Source organism: Cornus florida, unplaced genomic scaffold (assembly GCF_030987335.1).
Source record: "Cornus florida cultivar Cherokee Brave unplaced genomic scaffold, ASM3098733v1 CherokeeBrave_3.0.0_Hap2_Chr10, whole genome shotgun sequence".
NCBI lineage: Eukaryota > Viridiplantae > Streptophyta > Magnoliopsida > Cornales > Cornaceae > Cornus > Cornus florida.
The window spans coordinates 69376748-69398037 of record NW_026775580.1 but is presented as its reverse complement, the minus strand read 5'-3'; the positions used below and the strand labels follow the sequence as shown (position 1 = coordinate 69398037).

Here is a 21290-nt window from a genome sequence, read left to right as displayed (position 1 = left end):
TGACTCCTGAACGTCGGTTCATGATGTATTAAAACACTTATTAGATTTAATTCCATCTAGAAAAGGCATGACTCCTGGAGGTAGAGGTTTAGGTACAGAGTCTAAAGGCAGATTAGGTTACCAAATCATCTAGAGATTAACAAACACACTTACAAATGAACCATATTAAAGCCACCCTCTAAAGAAGCACATTCATATGATCCAACCTAAAATACCAAAAAAAAATTGAAAGCAGCCCATAAGACCACCATGCTGCCTAAGATCATATTTTGCACTGCAGTCTCTTTAGCTACACTAGCAGTCATTCTCTTAGCTTTATTCTCACCAGTAGTCCATAAAAATCCAGACAAGAACTCCACAAGACCTTGGCTAGCTCTGTCCCTGTACATTCAGCAACCACAGGTTGCTAACCCTAATATGCGTCAGGTGAAGCCGTCGGGTTCTGGAGCCTTCGTATTTCATCGAACCCTAACAGAGGGACCTGAGAACACTTCTCGAGTGGTCGGAAAAGCTCAAGGCTTCATAATTCCAATTGAACATTTCGCGCATTCGGCATTCAATATAATTTATCTTACCTTTAATACGCATGAGTATTCGGGTACCCTTAGTGTCCACGCAAAAAATGTTGCCCACAAGGAGAAGGAAGAACTCACCGTGGTCGGTGGCACAGGCTCCTTCGCTTTTGCTCGCGGGCTAGCTGTTTTTGCACAAACAGGCCGAGACGCCTCAGATTTGGAAGCAATGTATCACATAAAGTTGCACCTCAAGTTCTCTGATAGATCTCAAACTGTACCAAGATCATGAGGTGCAAGTTACTAATTAATTAATTTGAACTGTGTTTTTTCTTTTTGATAATTAGACAAGTTTATTCTTTGTGTAAGGGAGAATCTAAGTCATCATCTGGCACAGAAGCTGAGTCCAATATGGGTGTAAATTGTAATATATATATATATATATAGAGAGAGAGAGAGAGAGAGAGTATAATTACACCTTTCAAATGGTCATGGTATCTATTGGGGATTGAAACCCTTTTTTCCTTTTTTTCAGAAATTGTTTGAAACCCTTTCTGTGCTCATAAGCATGCATAGTATATATCTCTCTTTTTATTAATCTAGTTTTTCTTTCATAAAAATTAATAAGTAAATAAATAAAACATGCATATATAGTATGTAAAAAGCACTGACAAAACTAATCACAGCATAGGCCCTTTTCTTCCTAGTAAAAATATTGTAAGCTATTTGCTCAAGAAAGAGAGACCACCTTCTCTTTGACAACATTATTGAAAAAAGATATATATATATATATATATATATATATATGTAATACCCCTAATTTTAAAAGGATAATCTCGGTATTTATTTATTTGTTTTAATTGTATTTTTAATTATTTAATTAATTATTTAACTAATTGCTTATGTGTTTAATTGAATTAGGTATTATTTAATTATTTTATTATGTGTCTATGTATTATTTGTATTTGATTATTTGATTATGTATCTATGTATTATTTGTATTTGTCTATGTGTTAATAGTTTAATTAGATTATGTGCTTAAATGGTATTTTGATTAATTGTAAATTATATGTTTTTTTTTCTTTTATTATTATTATTATTATTTTTTATGGTTATGGTTAGTAGTAATGGGCCAACCAATTGGGTTCTATGGACTACTTGGATAGGAGGTTGGATGTGTATGCATTATTATCCATAAATAGATGTGTATGTATATATATATATATATATATATATATATATATATATATATATTATATACATATATAAAAAGGAAAGTAATTTATTAATTACTTTTATGGTAACTTGGGTAGTAATATTTAATCTGATGTTTTATATTTAAATAATAAAAATATATGATTTGATACGTGTTATGTTTTAAGTTACTTCATAATATTATGGTAACTTAAGTATTATTGGATAATCCATTAATAAATAATGGAATGTGTATAATTTATTTATTTAATAAAGATATACATAAAGTATATACGTAAAAATATTTTACTTACCTTTTTAATATTTTTATTTTTATTTTTTTTAAGTTGACTTGGATTGTGAAAAGGGTTAGGGTTATTTTATTTAGCCTATAAATATATAGCTACGTGATATATTCTAGAGAGAGAGAGAGAGTTAGAGAAGGAAGGAGGAAAAGGAAGGAAGGAGGAGAAAAAACCCTGTAGAGAGAAAATCAAGGAAGAAGAAGTTTAACTTTCGATCCGAAAGTTTAAGGTAAGTTCTTCTTCTATCTCTTTCCCTTTGATTCGTGTTTCAGTACATGCCTAGAAAATTTCAGGATTTATTAAACACATAAAATTAAATAATTATGCATGTTTAATTGGATTAGAACATAGGTTTTATAAAATTGGTTCATATCTGTTCTTGTGTTATGAATTGATAAATACATGATTTTGATTTTAGTTCCGGTGTGAATTTTTACATGTTTAAATTATGTATTTTATATATCTGTAGAATGATGGAACGTAGAAACATGCCTAGGATTCCTGAACATTAAATAAGAACTAGGTTTGGGTTTAAATAAATTTAAATAGACTCAATCATAATGATGCTTGCTATTTGAATGTTTTAAACAAACGAATGGATTTAATCTTTTAATATATTTTAACAATTGAGATTAAATGTGTAGGATGAATTGGATATGGATAATGCTTATTTGACGGTATAATAAAATATCATCATATGTATAAGATTCAGTTTATGTATGACATATGATATAGGAAGCTTAAATAAATAATAAGTCATTCTTATTTTGTGATAACTTGATATCATATTATCATAGTTATTTTTGGATTGTTTAATGTATTTCCTTAATCGTTACATCAATTGTTGGATTGTGTGGTTTAATGCACCGGTATGGGACGGTGGCATTCTAGGGACGGATTAACTTATCAGTTAAGTCCTACATATTTTATATAAGGGAATGGATTAACTAAAATGTTAAGTCCTACTTATATTCAAGTCAGGTCAACTAAATAAGTTGAATGACTTATGGAGGATTAATTTATTATATAAGGGAATGGATTAACTAAAATGTTAAGTCCTACTTATATTCAAGTTAGGTCAGTTGAACAAGTTGAATGACTTATGGAGGATTAATTTATACTGAATAGGATGGTTACTAGATTTGATATATATATAAGTATGGTGCCATGATATGAGCTTGAGTCTCAGGATTAGTGGGTAGGGTGCGTATATCGCCAGGGATGTGTAGCTAGATATAGTGTAGTTGTATACCCTGGTAGGTCTAGGTACTCATGCCCACTATATGTGCGTTTTGCATGTTGCCTACTATTCAAGTTGAGACAACCCTATAGTCTAGTGAGGTTCCTTTAGTGTGTATATATATATATATACGGACTACTAGTTATAGTTGGATTGACTAGGACGTATATGTGTATCGGATCTCTGCTTGGACTGTAGTAGAGTAGAACTTGTTTGTGGGTCTGACCCACTATTATTTTTCAGGTATTCGTCAGGAGTAGAGGTTGTTCGTGCTGAGCGGAGATCAGTCTACTTCATTCTTCCGATGCTACATAGGAGTTCCTTTATGATTCAGTTTCCTGATTTAGACAGTTATTGCTGTCATTTGTTTAGTTTGAATTTTCTAGGGGTCCATACAGTATGGATTCCCGAGTTGTATTTTGAAAGATCAGTTGTATCAGAAGAGTTTATTAATTAATGAAAATATATTCTGAGGTTTATTATTAGATTATCATTTTAGTTTCTTGTCAGCATCTTATTTATTCTTCTTTATTCTTTTGTATTCTGTATTCGTTTATTGCCGATTTTGTTTTTGATATCCTCGGGTATTCGGGCGTGGGCCTGGCCAACCCGCATTCGGGAATCCGAGGGTATCATAGTTGGTATCAGAGCACTCCAGGTTCAAGTGTCCTTAGGAGTGTCTTTCGTTATATGACTTCCGCGTTGCGTCTCTTAAAACTTAGAGCCCGTATTAGGATTCGTTGTACTCTATTTACGGTTTGTTAGGAGGAGCTGATGTCAATTATATTCTGTAGTCATAGAATGGTTAGCACTAGGAAAAGGATGGGTTTAAGGCGAAAGCGATAAAGACCCAAAGGAGTAAAGGAGTACGTTATCGATTTTGTTGCCAGAAGGCAGAGTTAGGGGTTGATGGTTTAGGTTCGTTTGACGTTACTTTAAAAGTATAAGCCAAGGAATGATTTAGGTGCACGTGATAGGTCACTGCATATCGGGGCCAACATGACTTCAGTTGATCTCAAAAATGAGACAAGCGAGGAGTAGGAGCCGAAGAGGATCTTAATGGAGGAGATTTATGTGCATCTAATAGAGAAGGTACTAAATCTTGAAGATGGATGATCGCGCGAGGTGATGTGAATTGCTAGTAGTATAGCGAATGTTATTAGTGGAATTGGGGTTGATCAATTTACAAATAATTAAGTTTTCTTATCATCTCTAAAAAAGTATATAAGAAGTATTGTTCAGGAGTTTGGGGATCGAATGTGTTCTTATCAAAATGAAATACATAATTTTTAAATCACAAACAAGAGGGCATTGGTATTATGTTGTGACATTCTAATTCACTTTATAAAGCCAAGTTAAACAGTTTACATTCCGCATATAAGAAGGATGAGGGTTAAGCCCTTGGTATTTGCTTAGGCAAACATTTGTGTTTTTAAGCTATGTTTTAAAGGATGTGTTTCGAGATTGGATGATTATTTATGAAACTATAAAAGGAAATTTTGAAACAATCTAATAAGGTTAATTTCAAAGGAGACTTTCTTTTCTAGAAAGAACGATGTCCTAAGTAGGAGTATATTTTATTTTATTGTGTTTATCATAAGTGTTTTATATTTTTTTTTTGTTAATTACTCGGGATTTGGTATGTGGTTTAGTTGGGGACACAAGTGTGTGATCAACCAACTATTGTTTTAATAATATGGAGTAATAACGCTATTTACGCTAGATTTGTGAGCGTACGGTAGTAAGATTTGGTAGATACACATAAATCTAGCCAATCTATTGGACCTAGACATGTGTCATTATGGTGTGTTTTGGGATGGGATAATTAAACTATCACTACGAATCAAACAATTTAGAACGATTAGTTTGATATATTTTACGTTAGGTATGGATTCGTATCATATTACAACGTTATGATATTGGTGGTTGTTAATGTTTCGGTATGCGTGAGGTAGTGGTAAATAAAGATCACTGTAACGCCATGATGATTTATCAGAGGTGCTGGATTTGATGAACATTTTCTTGAAAATTTCAGAAGTTGTTATCAAGTCGGAAGGAGGATTTAGTATTGGAATAAGTACTTATTGGAATGACACCGAGTAAGGATAGGAGACTGAATAAATATTCATCAGTAAATTCTTAATCAAGAATTTATTCAAGAGGGTGTGTCATTAGGAGGAATTTGCCAGTATTGCACATGGAGGAGGAAACTAAGTCTCTTCATTTCTATAAATAATATGGAATTTTTTTTTTAGTCACAATTTGCAACAATTAGCTATTACAAGAAAACTGATGACTTATGTAGAGGATAGAAAGATTTCATATTCTTTTGAAGTTAGACAAAGAAGTCGAATTATCATTAACTTGTCTTAAAGAAGTAGGGTGTGTCAAAGACAAGATGGTGAGACCAAACACTTATATAAAGATGAGGGGCATGGTATTTATGGAAAGGTCATAATTTGTTGACTTTTGTTGAGTTAAAGTCATAGTTGACTATTGATAAATATAATTACCGATTGATTTTCAATATCGGCAAGTTTATCATGGATCAGTGGTGGATAGATTTAGTTACAGAATTCGCTTTTGAAGATGCTCCAATTTAAACGTTGGGTACAAACGAAAACTGGTAGTACTAGACTAACGGTACTTTCTATAGACAAATTGGATGGAGGATGCGCGAACTGAGTTTCACAACTTTTAGTTCTTCATCTTGGTGGAAACATGATGTTTCACGATAGGTAGGAGAAGGGACATAGTGATTTATCTCCACATCTAATATTTATTAGATAGTAAAGATGGACCATCAAAGATCACTAGATCCTTTGCAGCCATTTCCTATACTAAAGTGGAAACGAGAGAGCATTTTACGGATTTAGTTGCGGGATTTCTAATTTTACACAAAGGTCAGGATTCTGGATGGGATATTGGTTGACTGATACATTAGGTCAGCTTGATTCTTGTCTATTTCAAACTGGTAGGACTTCAGTTCATACAAATAGAATGGATCACAAGACGGTTTAGATGGATTACAGTGGTGATTCACACTTTATATCAAGTTCCGTCTGGTGGAAACAATGATGTAAATGGATGCTCTCAACAAACGATAGAATATTTAAATCTTCAGGTTAGTTGTTGAGTTATCAGATATATTTATAGCAAGTGTAATAATAACACTTGTTATTACTACGATAGTTGAGAATGTCAACTTTGAATATTGAGCTGACCTTAGAGATGGTATTACCTTACTCAGATGGAGTTTAAGGTACTCGAGGAGGATTTAGTAGTTTCTATAAATAGTGATATGACGATCGAACGACTGAGCTGGAAAGTTTATAATTTTTCTCGGTGTGCTCAGACGGTTATAAGGTACATCACAACATTAAATGTCAGTTTTGGTGAACAGGTATGGATAGGGACGTGTATATAATTGCCCTAAGTGTAAAACCTACTACAAAGGTGGAAAGTTGATAATCGGATATCATAGGAATCTTTAGCCACTTCCTATAACAAATATGGAAGTTGAACTAAACAGGAGTGACGGTAAGTGGGAATGATTAACATTGATTTGGAATTTCAATTTTTCATATGGAATCCAAGGGTGGATTAAGAAAGATCGCTTGAGGACATAAATTTGAGTGATGCTTATTTTAGAACTTCATAGTAGTTCTATAGTTCAGTGATAGTGGTGTTATAGCATATGGATGTCCATATTAGTGGATGCAAAGTGCTATTTCGAATGAGCTTTATGAAGATTTTGGAGCAGCAGCTCTACTTCATATCTATAGATGGAGGAATTAATCAAGAGATTAAATTAGACCATACAGGATATGTTTGAGGCGTATATCCTAGATTTTCATAGATAGTTGGAAGTGTTTACTTCAATTGTCAGAATTTTGTCTGTGATATTGTTGGCACAAGGAGGTTAGTGTGACAACTTTGGAGGTTTTGTATTTTTCACAATATATACCTCTCATTTGTTGGTTGGAAATGGAAGTAAGGGTTGTACAATCAGACCTCAACTTCATTTAAAAATATGCCGAAAAAATATACTTCCCTTTGTATTGAACTGCGCGCGGTTGGGAGGCGACAGTGGGATATTGTAAATAGTTGAACTCGTATACTAGAGTTTTTCTATAAGGGAGTAGTTTGCTCGTTCTGTTTTCCATGTAGAAAGAAAGGCGATTTTTGGAGAAAGATCAATTTTACTTATCACATTGACTTTTAGAGGATTGTGTTTCGCAATTGAGGCAGTCGCCTCTGAATTAGCGTTACCAAATTATTAGCGCTGGGTGCATAGGAGTTTGTGTGTATATTCTATGGCACTTGGAGGTATATAGATCATTCCTTTGTCGACATGGGAGGATTACGTTGTCACTTGATACAATCTACGCATTGTGTGATTATTGTGTTTCTTAAAATATAGGAACCCTATATACCACTTGGTGTATTGGAGTTAAGTGGAGCCTTTATAGTAAGGTTGCGTCTACTTGGGAATATGAGGATGTTTTTCGCTCACAGTTTTCAAGTATAATGGAAGAAAGTAAGGGCGAATTCCGAGAACGGAATTTCTTTTGTTAGGGGAAAAGAATGTAATACCCCTAATTTTAAAAAGATAGTCTCGGTATTTATTTATTTGTTTTAATTGTATTTTTAATTATTTAATTGATTATTTGACTAATTGCTTAGGTGTTTAATTGAATTAGGTATTATTTTATTATTTAATTATGTGTCTATGTATTATTTGTATTTGTCTATGTGTTAATAGTTTAATTAGATTATATGCTTAAATGGTGTTTTGATTAATTGTAAATTATATGTTTTCTTTTCTTTTATTATTTTCTTTTATTTTTCTTTTATGGTTATGGTTAGTAGTAATAGGCCAACCAATTGAGTTCCATGAACTACTTGGATAGGAGGTTGGATGTGTATGGATTATTACCCATAAATAGTTGTGTATGTATATATATAGATATATATTATATACATATATAAAAAGGAAAGTAATTTATTAATTATTTTTATGGTAACTTGGGTAGTAATATTTAATCTGATGTATATGTTTTATATTTAAATAATAAAAATATACGTAGATTTGATACGTGTTATGTTTTAAGTTACTTTATAATATTATGGTAACTTAAGTATTATTGGATAATCCATTAATAAATAATGGAATGTGTATAATTTATTTATTTAATAAAGATATACATAAATTATATACGTAACATATTTTACTTACCTTTTTAATATTTTTATTTTTATTTTTTTTAAGTTGACTTAGATTGGGAAAAGGGTTAGGATTATTTTAGTTAGCTTATAAATATATAGCTACGTGATATATTCTAGAGAGAGAGTTAGAGAAAGAAGGAGGAAAAGGAAGGAAGGATGAGAAAAAACCTTGTAAAGAGAAAATCAAGGAAGAAAAAGTTTAACTTTCGATCCGAAAGTTTAAGACAAGTTCTTCTTCTATCTCTTTCCCTTTGATTCGTGTTTCGGTACATGCCTAGAAAATTCTAGGATTTATTAAACACATAAAATTAAATAATTATGCATGTTTAATTGGATTAGAACATAGGTTTTATGAAATTGGTTCATATCTGTTCTTGTGTTATGAATTGATAAATGCATGATTTTGTTTTTAGTTCCGGTGTGAATTTTTACATGTTTAAATTATGTATTTTACATATCTGTGGAATGATGGAACGTAGAAACATGCTTAGGATTCCTGAACATTAAATAGGAACTAGGTTTGGGTTTAAATAAATTTAAATAGACTCAATCATAATGATGCTTGCTATTTGAATGTTTTAAACAAACGAATGGATTTAATCTTTTAATATATTTTAACAATTGAGATTAAATGTGTAGGATGAATTGGATATGGATAATGCTTATTTGACAGTATAATAAAATATCATCATATGTATAAGATTCAGTTTATGTATGACATATGATATAGGAAGCTTAAATAAATAATAAGTCATTCCTATTTTGTGATAACTTGATATCATATTATCATAGTTATTTCTGGATTATTTGATGTATTTCCTTAATCGTTACATCAATTGTTGGATTGTGTGGTTTAATGGACCAGTATGGGACGGTGGCATTCTAGGGACGGATTAACTTATCAGTTAAGTCCTACCTATTTTATATAAGGGAATGGATTAACTAAAATGTTAAGTCCTACTTATATTCAAGTCAGGTCAGCTGAATAAGTTGAATGACTTATGGAGGATTAATTTATTATATAAGGGAATGGATTAACTAAAATGTTAAGTCCTACTTATATTCAAGTTAGGTCAGCTGAACAAGTTAAATGACTTATGGAGGATTAATTTATACTGAATAGGATGGTTACTAGATTTTTTATATATAAGTATGGTGCCATGATATGAGCTTGAGTCTCAGGATCAGTGGTTATGGTGCGTATATCGCCAGGGATGTGTAGCTAGATATAGTGTAGTTGTGTACCCTGGTAGGTTTAGGTACTCATACCCACTATATGTGCGTTTTGCATGTTGCCTACTATTCAGGTTGAGACAACCCTATAGTCTAGTGAGGTTCCTTTAGTGTGTATATATATATATATATATACGGACTACTAGTTACAGTTGGATTGACTAGGACATATACGTGTATCGGATCTCTGCTTGGACTGTAGTAGAGTAGAACTTGTTTGTGGGCCTGACCCACCATTATTTTTCAGGTGTTCGTCAGGAGTAGAGGTTGTTCGTGCTGAGCGGAGATCAGTCTACTTCATTCTTCCGATGCTACATAGGAGTTCCTTTATGATTCAGTTTCTTGATTTAGACAGTTATTGCTGTCATTTGTTTAGTTTGGATTTTATAGGGGTCCATACAGTATGGATTCCCGAGTTGTATTTTGAAAGATCAGTTGTATCAGAAGAGTTTATTAATTAAAGGAAATATATTCTGAGGTTTATTATTAGATTATCATTTTAATTTCTTGTCAGCATCTTATTTATTCTTCTTTATTCTTTTGTACTCTGTATTCGTTTATTGCCGATTTTGTTTTTGATATCCTCGGGTATTCGGGCGTGGGCCTGGCCAACCTGCATTCGGGAATCTGAGGGTATCACAATATAGAAATTAATGTTGATGTTGATGGGGACAATGCGATGATGTAGGTGGTGATTCTATATATAACAACTTCATTGGATTGTTTATCTACCATGGATGTGTTTGTTTAAATGGTAAATGTTTAATATATGTGCAAGATTAGCTCCTCCCTTAACAAGGGGAAAAAGGAAAAAAGAAAATTAAGAAAAAAGATTTTAGCTCCTTTTGTTTGGCATGATATATGAACAGGTAGGATTTTACATTAACAATTGTGTGCATGTTTTTTTCTTTTATTTATTTTATTTATTTATTTTTTTAAAAAGGTAAGCTTGTGTATTTAGTAAGAAGAATTTACATGGGGCCCCAAAAGAGGGAAAAACAAGGGAGAACTTGTACATAGTACATAGCAACTCAAAATGACAGCACTATATTGCAATGTATTCTAATTTGCAGAGAAGCACAATAACAACCTTGGACACCAAAATCTACAACTGATGGCCAGTAATCATCCACCTCTGACTTTACAGAGATCATTCCATCCACATGTGTTGTGTGTGCAACCAATCTATTCTTGTGTTACTATAGCAGTAGGGCTTGTCCAGTTGCTGTGGAGCATCCCTGTTCGAAGAGGGTTTGAAGTTGAGTGAGGGAAAGATCTTTATGAGGTCAGAGCTTGTTTTGAGTTTGGTTGATGTTAATCTGTCCCTTACACAACTTTTGAGTTGTGCAATTATACTGAGGGTGGAAATTGATTGATTTCTAAAAGCTCTTGCAGTTCTTTCCATCCAAATAAAGTAAACTGCAGCAGCCTACAACAACTTATGCACCAAAAATTCAGTTGATACCCAGTGTGAAGAGCACCAATGGATCATTTCACTCCAATTGTTTGGACTGATGCAGAACCCTGCCACTTCTTGAACAAACCTCCAAACTTGAGATGAGAATTCACATTTCAAGAAAATGTGATCAATTGACTCCCAATCTGAGTTACATAAGTAGCATCTATTAATGTAGTATTTGTATAGTACCGGTTTAGCATCCAATGTGTAAAGTCTTCCTCTAATAGCAAGCCATAGAATGGTATTGTGTTTAGGGATATGATGCTTAAACTACACCACTTTGTGCCAAGGGAAATTGTGTGCATGTGTTTTTCTTCACTTTTTATATCTTTTTAATGACAAGAAAATAAATAGGTACACACACAAATGAGATAAGGATTTATATGTGGTTCACCCTCACAAATAAAGTTACGTTCACGAATGATGATAATTCATATCACTATAAAGAAGAAGATTACAAACTGAAGAATGTTTTGATTCTTCTCCACAATAATCTCTCTTCTCACACCACTTACTCAACAACAAAAAAGACTCACAACACTTTCAAGAAATACCCGAATAGTATATGGTTTACACAAAGAGAAAAACTTACTCAAATACGAGTTTCAAGTGTCATTCACATCCAGCTCATACTTCCTTAACCAAAAGCCACCTTCACGAGTCTTCCCAACCATCAAAGAACTTATCATACCTTCAGGGAACACCCATCAATCATAGTCCATCAGCTTCTTCACACTACATCTAGCCACATCAACAACCCACACCTCCAAAGTCCATCCTCAAAAAATCATCCCTGCCTAGCAGTTCCCCCACTAATGTTCCACCATTACCAATCTTGAAAAAAGCCACAAAAAAAGTTACCTTTTCTCCCTTTCTAGGGAAACCAGTCTTCCCCCACTTCAAATATGTGGATGATCACAACAATATTATGGTGGACATTGATCCATCTAATACTCAAGCTTTGATTGATGAGATATTCAAGTTGCGCACTGAGTTAATGGAGTACAGGAGCAACTATAAGTATAAATTTCTCCTTGAAGAAGTGGAATGGCTCAGAGATATCATTAGAGATGGTTTCAAGAATCAAGCCAAACTGAGAGCTAGGATCAATGAGCTCAGTGACAAAATCATTATTTCTAATCACTCCATTGCTTGTTCTAAAATGGAGAATTCTAAGGTTGATAAAGAGGTATCCAGACGCAACTGTCCTACAATCTCACCTCCTGCATCAAACATGACTCACCTACCTGAGTAGTGTTCCAGCCTTCACCACCACATCCACCGCCACAGCCCGGAGGGAGAAGAGACCCCACAACTCAGTTTGAATTTGAATTCAAATCCAGGTTTGCATATCTCAGGTACGTCAGCAGAATCCCCTATTCCTACTACCGCAGCTACCTCTTCCCCTATGGGAAAAAAGACTGACAAAACATATGTTACACTCAACCACCGTCCTATAGATAACCCCAATGCAAACCCCTTGACAACTCGTGAACCAGCCAAGTCAACTTCGCAATATGTTCACATGGCACACATCAACCCACAAACCAATGACCCAGACACCCCTTAAACCAACCCTACCAGTCAAGTACCCCCTCATTCCACATCATAGGCTGCCATTACCTATAGACAAACTAGATGTCCATTGGATTATATTCAGCATAGCTTACCAACTAATGGTGTCATCGAACTACCACAAGAAATCAGTGCTATAGGACTCTCCCATCTCAAGTCTAATTTGCTTGGTTATTTTATACACAAAGCTCTCCCATTTGGTATGGTCAAAGATCTGGCAAATACTTTGTGGGCAGACAAGGGATTGCTTAAGGTTACCAACTCAGAGAAAGGGTTGTACGAGTTCCATTTTTCCACCACAGAACAGTGTACCATCATACTTGAAGAGGGGCCTTGGTTTTTCACCAACAAGCATATTGTTCTCAACCATTGGAAACCTGATTTCCAAAGAGCAATGCATGTAACCATACTGGTGTGGATCAAACTTTTTGGGCTACCATTAAACTTTTGGACCAAACCAGGGCTCAGCCACATTTCCAGCTTCATTGGTGTTCCTCTTTTTGCTGACCCTATCACTGAAAAGAAGCAAAAAACTCAATTTGCCAAGGTTTGTGTTGAGATTGATGCTTCGTTTGATTTCCCCTCTGTCCTCAAGCTACACCAAAGCTCCGGGAATATTACAAACGTAATTGTGGACTATCAATACAAGCCTGTGGTTTGCTATGTATATAAGTGCTTTGGCCACTCTGCTAGAACCTGCCATTCATCAACCCCTCCCTTAAAGAACCTTCAACCTTCATCAGAATGGAAAGTCATACCTTTTAAGAGTCCTCACAAGAACACTTAATCACCTCCCCAATATGAGGACAACACAGCAACCATTAACCAGTCCCCCCCCCCCCTCTTATACCACCATTGCAATTCAACCTGGACAAAACATAATCACACACTACTTCAAACCCACAGATAAACTCAAAATTGATCTTACCCCCTACAGCCTCACAAACCTCACTCCAGAGTTTGTGCCAAATTCACCCCCTGATCCACTTTCATCCCCATCGAAGCTCACAGTACTAAAGCATTCCTTGCCACCAGTTGAAGATGATTGTTCTAGCTTTTCTGAAAATGAATCAACTAGTAGTTTACCTGCTGTCTTGGACAAAGGCAAGGCTAAGAAATCCAACGCATTCAAGAAGAGGCAACCAAGAAAGCTCATCCTTCTAAGAAGGAATCTATTCCCAAAAGGTCGACCCTCCAAATCCACCAAGTGGTAGCTATTGCTATATGGAACATCAGGGGCTTGAATAGCACCCTGAAGAAAGATGAAGTCAAACTTCTTATTTCTGAAAATAGGGTAGACATTGCTGCAATCATTAAGACAAAGGTTCAACAAGTCAATATTGACAGAGCTCACAAATCCATTGCCAGAAATTGGCACCTTGCACACAATTATGCCTATTCATCATTGGGAAGAATTTGGGTTCTATGGAACCCTAGAGCAGTGGATCTTCAAATCCTGAGTGTTCAAGACAGGCTATATATTGCCATGCCACTATTCTCAGGTGTAGAATAACCTTCTATATTTTCTTTATCTGTGCTGCCAATAAAGCCAAAGAGAGGGAATGTCTATGGGATGACATTATCAAACAATCATCTACCATCTCTTCATCCCCGTGGATCTAAAGAGGGGACTTCAACACAATCAAATCTCCAATGGAGGATCATGGTGGAAAGGGGAAATTGTTTAAGCCTATGCTTGATTTCAGGAAATGTCTATACACAGCTTGCCTTGAAGATCTTCAATTCTCAGGGGTACTTCATTCATGGTCCAATAGAAGTCCTGGGATATCTAATATTGCAAGGAAGCTTGACAGAGTGCTCATCAATGACTCTTGGAACCACACCTTTCCCCTCTCTCATTACAGCTTCCTTACTCCAGGTATCTCTGACCACAGCCCCATGATTATTACCCTTGGCAGCCTCCATCCACAGAGGAAGGTTCCATTCAGATACTTTAACAGCTGGAATGAACATGCCGATTTCCTTCCACTTGTTCAAACTCACTGGAGCAGACATATTGAGGGACACCTTATGTTTCAAGTTGTATCCAAGCTGAAGAGCCTCAAGCAGCCACTAAAATTAAACTTTGCAAAACCAATTTCCACCTTAAAGGAGGACGTAATTCGCGCAAAATCAGCCCTCTCTAGCTGTCAGTTAGCTCTTGACAATGCACCAGACAATCAATCATTAAGAGATCAAGAGAAACAGCTTCTTGAAACCTATACAACACTCAAGCACACTGAGGAAAAAATTTGCAGATAGAAGTCCAGAGTTCAATGGTTGAAGAATGGGGATTCTAATACTTCTTTCTTCTTTAAATCCATTTTATCAAGATGCAACAGAAATAAAATTGTCTCCATCACTACTCCTGCTGGCACTCTCCTTGAAACTGAAACAGCCATAAAAAATGAAATTGTTTCCCATTTCCATGAGTTACTTGGGAAGAATCCCCACCAACGCACTAGTCTGGAGTCTCTCCAATCCTTCATACAGCCTTGTGTTCCTGCATCATTCATTGGATCACTCTGCTCCATTCCTTCTCATGCTGAGATCAAAGATTGTATGTTCTCCCTCAGCTGTGACAAGGCTCCAGGGCCTGATGGTTTCAATACTCATTTCTTCAAGAAGACCGGGGCAGTTATAGGGGATGATGTTACAAGGGCGATTAGCCAATTCTTTTCTACTGGGAAGCTGCTCAAAAAAATCAACAACACATACATATCTCTGGTTCCTAAGGTTCCAAACCCCTCCTTTATAAGTGACTACAGGCCAATTTCTTGTTGTTCAACTATATACAATGTATATCCAAGCTTATAGCAAACAAGCTCAAACCTACCCTTCCCCTAATCATAGACTAGGCCCAATCAGCTTTTATTCATGAAAGGCAGATTGATGATGGTATTCTCTTGGCTCAGGAGCTTTTGAATGGGTATCATAGGCATACAACTTCTCCAAGATGTGCTCTAAAAATTGACCTAAGAAGAGCCTTTAACTCAGTGTCTTGGGACTTCATTTTCCAAACTATGTTGCTGATGGGATTCCCTCAGGTGTTTATTGGCTGGGTCAGAACTTGTGTCACCACACCTTCCTTTACCATATCAATCAATAGTGAACTTAATGGTTTTTTTAACAGTGTCAAGGGGTTGAGACAAGGAGACCCCTTGCCACCATTTCTTTTTGTGATTGTTATGCAGGTGTTCTCATTAATGCTGAACAAAATCACATCTACCATGCCATTTAAATTCTATTGGAGATGCAAACACATGAAGTTCACACATCTCATCTTTACAGATGATCTTATGCCCTTCACTTATGCAAGCATGCCTTCCATTGCAACTCTTAAGCATGCTATTGAGTCATTCTCTGCACTCTCTGGACTTCAAATTAACTACAGCAAGAGTCAATGTTTTTTATCAAGTGTAAATGAAGATTTGGAGTCCAGTATTCTCTCTTTTCTTGGGTTCGAAAAAGGATTACTCCCTATGAGATACTTAGGGGTGCCTTTGATCACTTCCATGTTGAAAGCAAATGACTGCCGATCTCTGATTGACAAAATCACCAAGAGGATTGCTCACTGGACTAGCAGAGACCTCTCCTTTGCTGGTAGGCTTCAACTTATTCAAGCTGTGTTATTTTCTACTCAAATCTATTGGAGCTCAAAGTTCATTTTGCCATTGAGTGTTATCCATGAAATGGATAGCCTATTTAGATCCTTCTTGTGGTCAGGCCCCTCCCTCAAGAAAACTGGTTCAAAAGTGGCTTGGGACCTCTGCTGTATGCCTAAAAGGGCTGGAGGCCTTGGTATTCCAAACCTACAAATGTGGAATGAGGTAGCCGTAATGAAGCATTTCTGGGATATCATCAACTCCAAACAAATGTTATGGGTTAAATGGATCAATCAATACTTGCTCAAAGGGAGAAGTATTTGGGAGGTCAAGGTTCCAGGTCAGTGCTCTTGGAGCTGGAGGAGACTACTCAGCTTAAGATCTTCAATTAAACCTCTTGTCAAACATGAAATTGGCAATGGTTTAATCACCAAATTTTGGTTTGACAACTGGTGCAATCTTGGACCACTTCATCAGCTTATTCAACCACAGCAGCTCAGAGATACTGGTTTTGATACAAAAACAAAGCTAAGCTCTTTATATCAAATTCCACTTGGCTTTTCCCTCCTTCCATTACCACTTTAATCCCTCAACTTCTGCAAGCAAACAACATGCCACTACCATGTCCAAAGAAACAAGACAAAGTGGTGTGGATCCCTTCCCCTAGTGGATCATTCTTAATAGTGCAAACCTTAAAGCATTTGAATCTACACTTGCCAAGTCCATCATGGACTCACCTTGTTTGGTTCAAGAATTCAGTACCTAAATACTCATTTACCCTATGGGTGGCCATACAACAGAAATTACCTATACTGAATCGAAGATGCACATCCCACATCAATGCCACCATTTGTTATCTATGCAATTCTCACTTGGAGTCCCATGACCATATTTTCTTCCAATGTGACTACACAAAGCCCTTATGGTCATTTATTCAGTCAAGGTGTGGTATCCATATCCATCCCAACTCTTGGCAATATCTCATCACTTGGGCTTCTCATCACTGGCGTAACAACAATGGGTTCTATAGCAATTCAGTGGCAAAGCTTGCTTTGAGCTCACTTGTTTACAACATATGGATGGAGCGTAATAGGAGAATTTTCAAGAAGAATTTCTTGTCCCAAAATGCACTTCTGCAGCAAGTATTAGACAGAATTAGACAGAAGCTATTGTCATCTCAACTCACAGATTCCCTAAGCTCTAGGCGTATTATTGAAGAATGGGAACTCCCAGCTTCTGTTATCCGACCACCGGCAAAGCCTCCTGACAGTAACTAAATCTTGAAGGGCGAGAATCAGTCTCCATGTTCACTACTTTGTGTTGTGTCTAGCTTTGGGCAACTTTTTATTTTATGCTGCTCTTGTATGGGTTGCCTTTGTGGAGACCTTATACTTTGGGCTTGTAATGTTTGGTTAGCCTAGGCTAACTTCCTAGCTTGTATTTCTCTTGGTTTATAAAATTCATTTACCTTTCAAAAAAAAAAAAGTGTCACTTGAAGATTGCACACACAAAATGATTTTCTCACACGTACAAAACCAATATACTCTCTTGATCCAAATTCTTTTACTCTTGGATGCCTCTTGAATGCTTTTAATCGAATGAGTGCAAGGCTATTTATAGCCAAAAAAATATACTTGGTGTTCAAGTATATTACAAAGCTTCATTTGGTAGCCAAATAGCACTTGCTGTCAAAGAATAATTCTTGTTGCCCAAGAATTTTAAACTAATTTGAAAGCTTCACCATCACACTTTTGTATCCAATATATTTTTGCCATGTCATAAATAAATTTTAGACATATTTTGAACAGTAGTTAGATAAATATTATCAAAAGTATATATATATAAATATTTCATTGACAGTATTTCCTCCGTAATACTCATTTTATTTATTTAAACGGCTGGAAATGGAGAGAAAAAAGAATCTCATCTTTGTTTTTATGATGTTTAATCCGAAAATCATACCATTAATTCTAGAAGAATCTAGGAGGCTGATGGCTCCAAATTGTAAACCGAGTATAGGAATCCATATATATCCCTTTAACACCGCGTGGTTAGATTAATATTATCAGATAACCATTCAAAAATATATATATATCATCATATATATATATAAATATATCTCATGCAACAAAGTTAAAAACTAATATCGATCACTACTACTTTTGACTTGAAGAATTTTTACAGTATTAATTTTCTCCCCCTTTTCTCGCCCCTCTCCGTGTTGTGGGAATCATCTCTTCCTCCGAGTCCTACGTCAATGGAGAACCAAGTGATCAGACAAAGTCACAGTCCAAGAAGTCAACTGCAACAACCTCTTACATCTCTGCAGACACCATTTAACGGTCCAAAAAGTCAACAACAACAATATGTTGATCTAGATTCTTTTCCACCAGGTTATCGATTTAAGCCCAACGATCAAGAACTCATCGAATGTTACTTGAAAAGAAAAGTGAAGAATCTAATCTTACCAAAAAACAGGATCCACGAAGTTAATATATATAAATATAATCCCGCTGAACTTACAGGTTTATAGATCTATAACTTGTTTCAATTACTTTAATAGGCCAGTTATGATCCATTATATGTTTAGCTTTTTTGCTTTTGATTAATCTTCAAACAATCTATGTTTGATCTTTTTCGGAATACAACTTGTTAATTAATCATTCTTAATATTAGGTTTCTTGATTCCTATATATCTGATTTTGGTGGGTTTTTTTTTATTTTTTATTTTATTTTATTTTTTTATTTTTTTTAAGACTACTGTCATCATTCCTCTTATATATTAAACTCCCATGCATTTTATATAAGGTTTACATACATATTATTTTGCTCATATATATTTTCATTATGATCATAAATTTTTTATGGTGGTATGCTAGGGTTTTAAGCCTATTTTTATTTTTATTTTTCTCCAGAAATTTAAGCAATTGAATTAACACGATAATTCACTTCATTAGTTGACATGATTATTATCAACTCGGTAAAAAAGAAAATTATAATTTAATTGGCTTTTGATTGTAGAGTTCTAGGGTTTGTAGGGTTTTATAGTGGTTTGAGAGTTTTTAAGATTTATTTTTAGAGTTTTATGGTTTTATAGTGGTTTTAGGGTCTTACAGTGGTTTTAGGGGGGTTTATAGTGGCCGGTTTAAGGGTGTTTTAAGGAAACCACTATAACCGCTATTACCGTCTCCTTCAACTTCTTCTCCAGTGATGAGCATGGTCTCTATATGATGATAAGGGCATTAATTTGTTATCTTATTTTTCAAATGAATTATGTTCTCATATATACATAAGAGTTTAACAATATTGAAAATTAATTTTTTTCATTTTTGGGATTAACAGTGAAATACCAAGCTCATGGAGAAAAAGAATGGTACTTTTTCACACTAAGAGAAAAAAAGTATGCAAATGGAACAAGACCAAATAGAACTGCTGGGAATGGATTTTGGAGGGCCACAGCTGCTGATAAGGGTGTCAAGTTTAATGGCCGTACAATTGGACGTAAAAGGCCATTGGTATTCTACGAAGGGAAAACTCACAAGGGAAACAAAACATCCTGGCTTATGCAAGAATTTACAGTGGAAAGTCCTTCCCATACTCAAAGGAATCAAAATAAAGCGAGGGTATATATATACATAACTATTTATATATCTCAATATATATTAAGCTTCATATATATTGATTAATTACTAATTAAACATATATAATATTGCTGCTGACACTTACATTTCTTAATTTCTTGCAGCTTGATGATTATGTTTTATGCAAGATATATAAGAGAGAAAACAACAGAAATCGACAGCCAGTGATCATTGATGATGATGGAGTAAATGACAACAATAATGCAGTGACATCTGAAGGAGCTTCCATGCACACAGTCGCTGAGACCGAGCCCATTGGAATGGATAGTACTGGTGGTTATGATCAGCCTCCCCAAACAGCAGCAGTTCCTCAATATTCTCTTAGCTTTGATGGAGTAAATTACAACAATAATATTGAAGAATTTTTGACATCCGAAGGAACTTCCATGTACAATCTCTCCGAGACGGAGCCCATTGGAATGGACAGTACTGGTGGCTATGATCAGCCTCCCCAAACAACAGAAGATCCTCAGTATTCTCTTGGCTTTGATGGAGTAAATTACAATAATAATATTGAAGAATTTTCGACATCTGAAGGAACTTCAATGTACAATCTCTCCGAGACTGAGCTCATTGGAATGAACACCGGTGGATATGATCAGCCTCCCCAAACCACAGAAGTTCCTCAGTATTCTCTTGGCTTTGATGGAGTAAATGGCAACAATAATTTTGAACAATTTTCGACATCTGAAAGAACTTTCGTGCACAATCTCTCCGAGACTGAGCTCGCTGGAATGGACAATGGTGGTTATGATCAACCTTCCCAAATCACAGAAGTTCCTCAGTATATTGGCTTTGATGGAATAAATGATAACAATAATATTGAGCAATTTTCGACATTTGAAGGAACTTCCATGCACAATCTCTATGACACTGAGCCGGCTGGAATGAACATAAGTGATTATGATCAGCCTCCCCAAACCAGTACAGAAGTTCCTCATTCTCTTGGCTTTGATGAGTTGAGCTATCACCAAAGTTATCATCAGGATATGGATAGCACATTCTTCAGCAACACAGATCGCATCAACCCTGAAGCCTCCTCGTCATTTGATTATGATCACCAGCTCTTCCTAGATGGGTTCACAGGAGTTCTTCATAATGAGCTCGACAATACAGATGCCGTCAACTTATTGATGCAACCACTAATAACAACAGAGCCTCCAATTCGTTCCAATGGGGGACTTGAGGAGTATATGTCGTCATCACTATATGAGGAACCCTGCTTTGAGCCATCTCTTTTTAATATGTTTCCTATGTGAGGCTCTCTGCCAGAGAAATTAGTACTTACATTCAAGTA

The 21290-nt window shown here is 35.4% G+C and overlaps 3 protein-coding genes across 3 annotated transcripts; all 3 read left to right on the top strand.

The window, feature by feature from the left end:
• The first annotated feature begins 249 nt into the window (after positions 1 to 249).
• Positions 250 to 804, top strand: LOC132277806 (pterocarpan synthase 1). Its single transcript, XM_059779650.1, has one exon. It carries the CDS (start codon positions 250 to 252, stop codon positions 802 to 804), a length of 555 nt encoding a protein of 184 aa, XP_059635633.1.
• An 11296-nt stretch (positions 805 to 12100) lies between these two features.
• LOC132277805 (uncharacterized) lies at positions 12101 to 13534 on the top strand. Its single transcript, XM_059779649.1, has 2 exons — positions 12101 to 12361; positions 12833 to 13534. Exons 1-2 carry the CDS (start codon positions 12101 to 12103, stop codon positions 13532 to 13534), a joined length of 963 nt encoding a protein of 320 aa, XP_059635632.1.
• A 3429-nt stretch (positions 13535 to 16963) lies between these two features.
• On the top strand, positions 16964 to 17629 carry LOC132277803 (uncharacterized). Its single transcript, XM_059779648.1, has one exon. The coding sequence runs from the start codon at positions 16964 to 16966 to the stop codon at positions 17627 to 17629; it is 666 nt and encodes a 221-aa protein (XP_059635631.1).
• Positions 17630 to 21290: the final 3661 nt, after the last annotated feature.

Excerpts from the sequence above, each read along its gene's own strand:
- LOC132277806 (XM_059779650.1), top strand. The coding sequence starts at position 250 with ATGCTGCCTAAGATCATATTTTGCACTGCAGTCTCTTTAGCTACACTA.
- LOC132277805 (XM_059779649.1), top strand. The coding sequence starts at position 12,101 with ATGGTGGACATTGATCCATCTAATACTCAAGCTTTGATTGATGAGATA. Across the intron at positions 12,362-12,832 it reads ATTCTAAGGTTGATAAAGAG|CATAGCTTACCAACTAATGG; the intron begins GTATCCAGACGC and ends GATTATATTCAG.
- LOC132277803 (XM_059779648.1), top strand. The coding sequence starts at position 16,964 with ATGCCACTACCATGTCCAAAGAAACAAGACAAAGTGGTGTGGATCCCT.